The 11,260-nt window shown below is 41.6% G+C and overlaps 1 protein-coding gene across 7 annotated transcripts in view; it reads right to left on the reverse strand.

Annotated features, from left to right (window-relative positions):
* Positions 1-2,033: 2,033 nt before the first annotated feature.
* Rapgef4 (Rap guanine nucleotide exchange factor 4) overlaps positions 2,034-11,260 on the reverse strand; it is a 306,617-nt gene continuing 297,390 nt past the window's right edge. For 5 of the 7 annotated variants that reach the window (XM_023719130.1, XM_023719133.1, XM_023719132.1 and 2 more), the window contains 2 exons: positions 6,469-6,523; positions 2,084-3,297 (listed from right to left, as the gene is read on the reverse strand). In XM_023719130.1, the coding sequence (XP_023574898.1) occupies positions 3,170-3,297; positions 6,469-6,523 (183 nt within the window). In that variant the 3' untranslated portion in view covers positions 2,084-3,169. Of the gene's footprint in view, positions 3,298-6,468; positions 6,524-11,260 lie in introns of all 7 variants that reach the window. The other 2 variants (XM_004634752.1, XM_023719129.1) reach the window with 1 other exon arrangement.

An 11,260-nucleotide genomic window follows, 5' to 3' on the forward strand; every position in this document is an offset into this window, starting at 1 on the left:
AGGTCATAAAGTGTCAGTCACCATGGAATCAGGAAAAGGTGCTGCTGCCCACAGGGCACTAGCTGTTAAGAAGCAGGAAAAAAAGAAGATGAGAGCAAGACAGCGCAAGGAATGGGCTCTCAGGTATATATTTATCATCATTTGTAAATTAGTCAGATATGTACGTGTGGAAAATGCAGCTGACAGGCCTTTGATACAGTCAAATGCCGAAAGACATCAAGAAAGTGTACTGTGACTTAAAAATACATTGTATAGGGAATCTCAGGTATTGTAGTTGCCTGGAATAATGCCACAAAAGCAACACCCTTGTTCCAGAGGTCCTTGCGTTATATAAATGAATGCAGAAAGGCATTTTTTTTGCTTTAATATTTCTCAAAGCAGGTTTTAACTGTGGGACATTAAAAGAGATTTCAACAGGACTTCTCAGCACCTTTCACATAGTAACAAATACTTAGAATTATTTCTAAGAATGGGAGTACGACAAAGTGGTCCCCAAATTTATTAGAGGATGACCTCCTTTGTTTTGCTTTGCAGAGTGAACTTGTGAGACTAGTATATCTTGGAACACATGCTGGAAAGGATAATTTACTAAAAAGTAGAAGCATATCCAGAATTTAAAGAATTTTAGAAAGCTCTTCATTAAATTATCAGTTAAGTGCTTGAATTGCTGAGAGATAATATGAGGTCCCACACCAGTAAGGCCTGTAATCCAGCACCCTTTAAGGCAGAAATATTTCTTTTTTTCTTTTTTCTTTTTTTTTAAATAGACAGATAGATAGATTGATTGATCTATTTGGTACCAGGTCTTGCTGTCTCAGCCTCCCCAGCACTGGGATTATAGGCATGCATCACCACACCTATTTTTGGTGGCTGCCTGTGGTACTGGGGATTAAACCCAGGTCCTTGAGCTTGCCAGGTAGGCTCTTGGACCACTAAGCTATCTCCCTGGCCCCTGGGGCAGAAATGTTTCTAATAGTCCCCACCCCCAAAAATACAAACAACCACCAAATGTCCATCACGTAGTGGATGAAATGTGGTGTATCCACACCATGAGATATTAGTTATTAACAAGGAATGAAACCAGTTATAACATGGGATAATTTTGAAAACATTACGTTAAGTGAAAGAAACCAGACACAAAAGACCTACTATTGCCTGAACCCCTTTATCTGAAATCTCCAGAGTGAATCCATAGGGCCAGAAAGCACATTAGTAGTTGCCTAACAGAGGAGAGGGGACTGGGGGATGACTGCTAATGGGTATAGTTTCTTTTAAGGATAAAAAGTTAGGTAGTGATCATGGTTTTAAAACTTTATGAATATCCCCATAACCACTGGGATTGTGCTATTTATTTGAGATAGGATCTTGCTACATCATTCAGGCTGGCCTTCAATTCATTATGGAGCCCAGGCTGACTTCAAGCTCAGGGTAATCCTCCTGCCTCTGCCTCCCTTGTGCATGGATTACAAGTGTGTGCCACCACACCCATTTGTGCACTTTATTTTTTTTTTTGCAGAACAAGGGATTGAACTCAGATCCTTGTGCTTGCCAGGCATGTGCTTATTCTACTGAGCTATCTCCCTGGCCCTCACTGGTGCACTTTAATAGGGTGAATTTTAGTATGTGAATGTATTTCCATTAAAAAAAAAAAAAACCCAGGTAGAGGGTGTTAAATGTATCCTTAACATACATGTAATCCTGAGTTCAATCCTCAGCACCATTATATGTGCACATAAGATCTAGCTTTATCCTCCCCAGTGACATTACATTTATTACAGATTTTTAAGTTCTGTACAATGTCGGACGCACCACATTCACCAAAATATTTCCATGTGGTCATGGCGTCTTCTCCCCTCTCTCCTTACTTTTCTTTCCCCCCCTGGAATCACCTCTTTTGATCCTTTTCCTTTGCATTACACATTGTGGAGACAAGGAGGGAAGGAAGAGAAGAAGGAGCAGGGAAAAATAACAAAAATAATAAAGGAATGAACATTCCAAATACATCTCTCAGAGGAACCAAAAATGAAGACACCTATTTCTTGTCAACAAGTTTATTTAATGAAGCTACCAGATGTTATTTACAGAAGATATACATACGTACAATTCTTACACATTAAATGTAATCTAATTGTGAGAACAGAAGAAATGTACTCCAAAATTACATACTAAATAAAATAAATAATAAGTAATTATTTGGCACAATATCTATTCTTTAGCAAATAAATAACTCTATACCATTAATTGAATGAACTATTTACAATCTATTTGAAAGTGCAAAACAACTGTTGAAAATTAAGACATTTGTAAATAACATTTAAATCCAGAAAATATGTTTTTTTTTCCATCAGTAACAATAAATTTGTAGCTGAAAGGTTTTTAATGCCCAGGAAAATATTTTAATTTTGGAAAATGCTTTGTGTATATTGTGCTCTTCTGAAATTTCCTATCTTAACGCTGGCAATTTTAAGAACCGTGGTGTTTCTTAGTAGAATTCTTATGTAGGTAATCCTGATTTGTAAATTTAAAAAGTTACATTGTAAACATAAATATTATTCTATATACCATTCATGAATTACAGGTCAGTCCTCCCTAAGTTACATCCACAGTCATAATATTTTATAGTAACGTGGGCAGGTTCTATGCCTTAGGAGGCAAGTCTATGAAGATGGAAGAATAAAATCTATAATTTGGATTTACACAGATTCTTCAACACCTGCTCTGAACCCCAAGCTCCCAATCAAGATGTTGTAGCTAAAAATTATGAAACTAGCTAGTCATCACCGATGTATCCAAATAAACTCCATCTGTAGCACATCTCGTCCAGTATCCACTCTTGGGATAAGGGCCAGGAGCTTGGCATTTCTTTTACAGCGGTATTTCTACCAGGCCCTTCATGCGGGCCTTATGAAGACAATATGACTGGAAATGAAATAGAGTGATTACTGACTGAGAGTTTCTAAGCTAGAATGGTAAGCTTTATGGAAATCAAATAATTTCTTCTCTTGCCACACAGTCGGTAAGCTGAAGCAGCCCTGAAGTGTCTCAGGATGTGTCTTTGTTTCGTTTGTGGAATTCCCTAGTGGCATTACAGTCAGTAGTAGCATAAATGGCATTTTTAAAATTTGATTGTGGATTGGAGACAAACCATTGCTCTGGGCACTTTAGATGTCTATGGCCGACGAGGCTCTAATCTGTGCGACATCTGTGATAAAGTTCTCTGGTTGTCAATCACATTTAATTGCCGCACGTAACTACGGACATCCTGATGGTTCTTATTAGCTTGCGCTGCATCAGGACCTGGGGAAGAAGAAAGGGCAGAATTGGCATTGCATTATCTATGCATATAAGATCCAGCCTTATTTTCTCTGGTGACTTATTACATTTATCACAGATTCCTGAGTTCTGTCAAGGCTTTCGATGGACTACATTCATTGAAATATTTCCACGTGGTGATTGTGTCTCCTCCCCTCTCTCCTGCACTTTTCTTTTCCTCCATGGAATCATCTCTTTTGATCATGTTCCTCTGCATTGCACATTGTGCAGAGGGGGAAGGGCACCAAAGAACAAGGGAAGCATCCGTCTGACGGTCCCTGTACCAGCCCACCTCTGTCTCACACATTCTGTGTCTTCACCTCCTTTGATCCAGATGGGGGCTGATACCAAAAGACACAGTTTTGTTAGCAACTCACGAAAACACTTAACACCTGGACCAACCTGGAGCAAGACAGGGAGATGAGGTCCTGACTGCCCCCTTCGCTTGGGTACAGTGTGCAGCACTACCACAGACTGGGCGCTCTTAGAGACTCCAGGTTCCAGGAAAACCCAGCTTTGGGACTGATGTTATGCCTTGGCCAGACCTTCATTTTTCTCATGCTACCTGTTCTGAAGACCCAGTGACCATTCTGTCTGACTTTACTAAAACCAGTGCTGCAAGAAAATCCAATGCATTGGATGGCCCTACACAGGCACTATATGAGGAGAGGGAAGGCTATGTTGGACAGTGCCCTTGGGGAGTGACTGCTTGTCTGCTGTGTAGGGATCCGTGTCCAAACTTGCCAGCTCTTCCTTTTTCTTTTGTTTTCTTCCCTTTTCCTTTCTATTCTTTTTCCATCCTTCATTTCCTCCCTTTCTTCCCTCCTTCCTTCTTCCCTTTCTTTTGAGAAATCAGAAATTTAAATTTCTTCCCTGTAAATTCTCTCAATAGTGAAGTGAGGACATCTCCTCTGTGATCTATGACTGTCTCTGTTCCACGGATCCCCGTGTGTGGGGTCATTTGTCCAGCCAGACAGCAGAAGTGGCCAAGCTGGAGTCTGGATTCCTGACCAGAATCCTCCTAGCCATTGTGGCACAGAGCCTGCTACAATCTGGTTGCTCCTGTCCCATCACCCACCCACCACTCACTGAGACAATTAGAATGCCATCTGCACAGGGGTGAAGGGGAGTCAGGCAGGTCTGTACACGGAAAAGCAGAGAAGACACAAGGGCCCCCACTTTCTGAAAGAAGAAACTCATCAGTATAATTATCACATACAAATAATACCACAGTGAACCACAGAACACACTGTGCTTTATTTCCTCCGCTTCTCGCTTGCTGGCAGCATACTCTACACGTACAATATACTGTAATTACATTGTATATATCCCCACAATGTTTATGAATCTATTCCTATAGCTTTATCTATAGATTGTTGACTTCAGAGCGGAACAGCTGCTGTTTACCAGAAGTTACTGATAACTTCAACAAGCACAGTAGAAATAAAAAAAAGCCCTCCCCCCACATCTAGTACATTCTGGAAGAATATAGAATGTACTTCCAAAGAGGTTCATAGAACCAAGCAGACTCTACCATAGTTCTTTGGTTTTTGAACCACACTGAATCCCCCTTTTTTATTTATGAATTTTAAATTTATGAATTTGGTACAGATTCTCACTATGCAGCTTGGACTTGCAGTGGTCCTCCTGTCTCAGCCTCCCCAGCACTGGAATTACAGGCATGCACCACCATGCCTCGTTTCAGTGGCTGGCATGTCGTGTCCCAGGTGGGCAGGCACAGCATGCGATACTGGGGATCGAACCTGGTCCTTACGCTTGCCAGACAGGCGCTTAGACCACTGAGCTATCCCTGCAGCCCCTGAATCACCTCTCAAGCCAAGGAATCCTCTCAGATATGCAATATTTTGGATATAATTTCAGGAGCTTCCTGGATCTTCCTGAGGGCCAAGGATCTGGACTACAAACTCCTGTGTAAGTAGTGATGCTTATCTCTTCTTATGTCACTTGTACAACTGCACTATGACCATGTCTTTAAACGTAAATTACTATAGGAAAAGATAACAAGGTACTTTAATTCTGATGGAATCCACATAGGAAACAGTTGATGATACTTAAGAGTATTTTTACTTTGGCAGGCAGAGAAGCATACTCATTTGAATTAACTTTTTAAAGATCTACAGGCTCCCCAAATCAAGACTACTTTCCCAAGATTTTTCTCTCTCTACATAAAAAAAAGAACATTTGGTTATTGTGGCATCTCATGTTAGTGAACTCTGGATTTGCTCCATCCTGCACTACAAAGAGCAAACCACTCTGCTTAATAAAACAAGAACCTGTAGCCTTGGGTCTACAGGAGGGGACGGTACTAGTAGGCACATAGTCATGATTATGTCATTTTGTCACGGAGTTGTGAATCAAATTTCTTCAAGTAATCACAGAACAACATTAACCAAAAGCTTTGTAGGGTTCACCTCCTTATTCCCAAACCAGGATGTGGAAGCCAAAGCGTAGTCCTACACAAAGGCGAGAGTAGCACTGTGTAGCACAACCACCTAGTGCTATGAGGCAACCTAACTTCTGACAGATTACAGCTCTTTTTTATTAGCTGTAATATTTTTATTTATATTAAAGCATTATTACAGTTCTTAGGATGGGTGCTTGCATTTTTAAAACCAGCTCAGATTTCCTAAGAACACTAGAAATATGATACGAAGTCCTGCTACTGGGTTCTTTACAAATGTACTATAAACATTAATACATTCTCACAGCACCCCTTCCCAATACACTAGTATCCTTCCTGGTCTATAAATGACAGAACCGAGTCACGGACAGTTGACGTGAGTTTCTCCACATCAAGCAATGAGTCACACGGAGAGCTGGCTGGAGGCAGGGCTTGTCTGTCGTGTTCTACCTGTTTCTAGCTGCACCGAAATGAGCAAATTAATTCTGAAATTCATTCAGAAAAATACTATTCCTAAGGATCCTTTCTAGTTCTTAAGAATGTAAATACTTTCTAGTTTCACAACAGCAAAACAAAGTCCTTCCACTCAAGGCCCCCACTGCATGGAATTCAGGGCCCGAAGAGGCTCTGACATGATCAAATGCTGTCCAGACTCCTAGAGTGTCTCAGTGGTCTCATTAAAAAGGACTTAATCACCAAGAAATCCACTGCGGGATGCAGCAGCAATGACTTACTGAACGGCTGGCTCCGGTAGTACCTCACTGTTCTGGCGGTATTTGCAATCATGCGCTAAAAGGAATAAAAAATGAAAAGACAGACAGAAATACAAGTCAGCTTAGTGTATAATCTCAGAAGGGAAACAAACCATTCCTTATTCCGGCTATAGTTGGTCCCACAAGAAACAGCACGTTCTGAGACATCAGGTCTTGATGCATAACCTGTTCCATGACTTCAAAGAGGCACCCACATTTAAGGCATTTTCAGGTAGGGAGTGGGACAGCAGGACTCTAGACTCATTTGCTTGATCCCTATAGTGTAAAAAGCATCCTTGAGACTGTGCTTTAACTGTCAAAAATAGTTTTCACCATCCTTTCTTGAGGCCAGTGTGACTTTGTAACTATCCTAGACTTGAAGGGTTAGCTTGTCAGGTTCTTCATGGTAAACAGGACCCAGTAATGAGGCATGAGATTACACTCGCCAACAGAGAGGAAAGACATTCTCCCTGTGAATTTCTATACACTATGCATTGCTATCCTTTCCAGTCTTCTAGTAAATGTGTATTATTTATTTATTTATTTATTTATTGAGACAGGGGCTTTCTATGCAGTTTGGGCTGGCTTTGTGCTCACTTTTGTAGCTCCCCCACCCTCATCCTCTGGCTCGTTTTGAACTCACAGTGATCCTCCTGTCTCAACCTCCCCAGTGCTGGGATTACAGGTGTGTGCCACCACATGGCATGCAGAGCTGGGAATCAAACATGGGACCTTGTGCCTGCCAGGTAGGTATATATGCCTCTGAGCTATCTCTTCAGCCCATGGTTTAACGTTAATCCCAATTGTTTTCCTTTCTTTCTTCTTTCCTTTTACTTTCTTTCTAATTGTAACAAAAACATAGGCACATTTTAGAAAATATTAGGAACAAAGTAAAAACCACTTAGAACCTCACATTTTACAGAGTAAATTCATTAATATGTTGATATATTTCATTCTGATATTTAAAAATGAATACATAAAACCATACTACTAAAAGTTAACTCATACTGTATAGACATTTTATTTTGGTTTAAAATTTTTCATTGTATTGTGATTATCTGCTATGTCACTTGCATTTTATTATTTTTTTTGTGTGTGTTTGATACTGGGTATTGAACTCAGGACCTTGCACTTGCCAGGCAGATGCTTATGCTGTTCAGCCATATCCCTTGCTCACTTGCATTTTAAAACATTTAACAAATGAGTGTGTATTCCCTAAAACGGATATATTATCCCTTGCTTGACCTTTGTTAATTTTGTCATTGCGTGATCTGAATTTCTCTGTAAAGCTTTGGTAGGAATTTCAAAGGGAACATTTTATGCTGAACAACAGAAGAAAAGAGGAAAAAAATGAAGCACAGAAACAGAAACTCATACTCCCCGAGGACAAACACTGGTGAGACCTAAGGATGTATATGTTTGTTCTTGTCTTTTGACAAGAGATGGCAGGCCTTCCCTCTGGGCCCAGCCGTTGGGCATGTTTCAGGGTCTGTTCGCTGCCCAGCCTCTGAGGGGAATCCTCCCAAGACAGTAGATTCATCGTAATGTTAGCAGAAAATAAAGCTTCACCCAGAAGAAGAGACCCCCCAATTTCTGAAGGGCTCTGTGAACCAGTCCTTGCTTTCTTCTTTGTGAGACTCGGGGTTTTACCAAAGCATAAGAAAAGTACTTTGAGAAAAGCTTACATAGTGTAAAAAAAAAAAAAAATCATGGACGAGTCAGGGACTTCCAGGCATATAAATGTGAGTGTCATAATGCCTTGCTGAATATCTGTTTTGAGGACTCTGGCAAGCACGAAATGACATGTGTCTGTGTTGGATGATTTCTCACACACAAAGAGGCAATCGGAAAAGTTTGCATTTCACTTTCATAAAAGGATCCTAAAAACCAGGCTGTCCCTTGATCAGCATGAAAAACATTGCAAATACCTTCAAGAAAATGTAACATACAATGTATAATTAGCCTCTGATATATGGAGCCCTGAAATAAACAGTAACTATGATAATTTTCCCGCTAATTTACTTTAAGTTGTTTTTTCACTCCTCTAAAGGCTTTGCATCCGAAGGGCACAAGTATATTCCATGTAGAATTATTGTAATTCTTCAGATATTGAATGGAGTGTAATTACCAAAAACCCTGGGAAATGCTGCCAGTATGCCCCTCTGAAGAATAATAAAACAATTAGCAGGGGTCAGAAACCTCTTCCTATACCATTTTGTAAGGAGTAATTGTTCTGCTTTTTAGTTTTGAAAGCTAAAACATTTCATTCTGACTTTGGTTTTATACCACTCTTTACAGCTATACTCTGAGGCTTCATAATTTTTAGCTCATTATGTAGTTTAAAATGTGAGAACAATTGTTTAAATCAGTAATTTCCAGTTCTGAAGTTCATTCTACCTTTCTAAATCTTTGATTAATTTTAACAATGCTTTTAATTTTGACATATCCTTTTTAATTGTACGTGAAGATAACTTCAGTCTAACTTCCAAATCCAAATCCGGCTTTACAACGAGGTCCATTCTTTTCCTTTGTGAGGTTCAGACAATAGTGTTTAATGGTGTGAACCCACAGTGATGATGTGGGAGCCCCACTTGCATTGCTGGTCACTACATGGATACAGAATGCTTTCAGGGGGACCAAAGAAGGGTCAACCTGATATTTAAGCTCCACCTTTTTTTGCACCCAAGACCTGGGGAATGTTCACTGTGCTACTGAGACTTCAGAAGTCACTTCCTTGAGCCATCTCCAGGTGGGGTAATGTCAACAGCCTGCCTAAAATCTGGCTTGCCAGGTGTGGTGGATGCATGCCTATAATCTCAGGTACCTGGGAAGCTGAAGCAGGAGGATACCAAGCTCAAGGCCAGCCTAGGCAACTCAATGAGACCCTATCTCAAAATAAGATAATGAAAGGGCTAGAGCTATAGCTCAGTGGTGGAACATTTTGTCTACATCGTGCAAAGCCATGGCTGGGTTCAGGGTAGAGCATTTGCCTACAAACAGACAAACAACAACAAAATTGGCTTTCCAGTATTAGAATGGTATCTGGCAAGAGGAACATACTACCTCCAAGGGCAGCCCCTTTCAGTCATAGATACGTCTGTTTATTAGAGAATTTTTATGATTGTGAGTCAAAGTCTTTCTCCCTTTACTTTGTTCCTAGTTCTGAGCTCTGGAGTCCTAGAAGAGGATAGTTCTTCAAACACTTAATGACAACTATTATAGCTATCTCTCTACCCTAGCTCTTTTCTTGTTCAGCCTAACTATCCCCAGTTTCTTCAGTGATTCTTCCTAAAACAGTTTTGGGTCTCTTCTAGTGTGATGCTGTAGTTGAGCAAGTCTCAATATGCACGGAAATTATCTTCCTACCTTTCCTCCTTGACCTAGCACAAGTTATACGCCCAAAGGCTATATATTAAAAAACAATGGGTTACTGATATCAATTGAATGAACAATGCATTAACTTCTTAGCCTATTTCACCTCCATTCAGTTGGTATTTGGATCCACCTTCTGCTCAATCAACATGCAGTTGATTATTCCATTGACCAAAGCGGAAGATTTTATATTTATCACCACTGAAATCTACTTAGAGTCTTTCTGTCTTCCCACAGATTTAAGCCCCACCTGGGACGCAGATGGCAGATGGGTGTTTATTCATTGGAGTTTCCACCAAGGTTAGCCGAAACTAAGGTTAGAGAGACACAAGGCTTCATTATCCAACTACCACACCAGGGCTGGAGCCAGAAATTACACCCCAGCCTTGGAGGTCCTGCCAGAGCAGGCTGGCCTGCCTGGAGCCAGCCAGGCAACTCTGTCACACCAGGCCAGGGCAGAAATACCTAACTGCTCCAAAGAAGAACTTCTCCCTCTTTTTTTCCCATCTTAGCTCACCTGAAGCTTATGACACACTCATTAACAACTGGTTCTGTGAGGCAGAGTAGGTAAGTCGGGTTGAACAGGAGGGAATGTGCTTCCTGAGGAGTGCTGAGTCAGCTAGTGAGCAAGCTGCAGTCTCCTCCTCACTGGTCTTCTTGGGTTTAATTCTAAGTACAAGTCTTTAGAGCTTGTTTGCAAAAATGAGTATGTTCCCACAGCTCCTGGACTGTAGCACCCAGACATGGCCTGCAAGGAAGTGCTGGTGTAGGCAAGCCCAGACAGGGGCCACTGGGATGGAACGCATGTATCTGACTCCTTACAGCAGAAGACAAAGCCACTCACAAGCCGCTGTCCCTCCCAGGGCCCGAGGTAATGAGTGACTAAGACATATCCAGAGCAGAAAGGGAGGGTAAGTGCTGCCTGCACCCAGAGCTGAGGCATACAGCCTCTGGTGCTGGTGCAGGTAATTCCCTGGCACCCTCTGACATGTCAGGTACCTGGTTCTCCAACTGTGCCTCCTTGTGGCACCAGTCCTCAGAGTAGGCTGGCCAGATAGCCTTGCTCTTACCCAGACCTGTTGGTAATCCACCAGGCCTTGATGGTCCCCAGCTGTCCTGCGCAGCTCCATGTTGCTTCTTGTGTCCAGTCCAAGTGCCCCTGACTCCCTGAGGCAGAGGACGTGAAGGCTTGCGGGTCCAGTTTTTAAGTTCAGTCCAGCAGCATCCTGCTCATGCCATCTTATGCTGTCACACTCAAGTACAGCTGGCACAGCTCCCTGACTTAGGCTACTCCGCCTCTTTGCAATGATGCACTGAAGAGCTGCTCCTTGACTTCTGTCCTCTCTGACTGCCTGTCCAGGGGCCAGGGAGATAGCTCAGTAGATAAGTGCTTGCTGGCAAG

The sequence above is a fragment of the Octodon degus genome, unplaced genomic scaffold (assembly GCF_000260255.1).
Source record: "Octodon degus isolate 3935 unplaced genomic scaffold, OctDeg1.0 scaffold00065, whole genome shotgun sequence".
NCBI classification, from domain to species: domain Eukaryota; kingdom Metazoa; phylum Chordata; class Mammalia; order Rodentia; family Octodontidae; genus Octodon; species Octodon degus.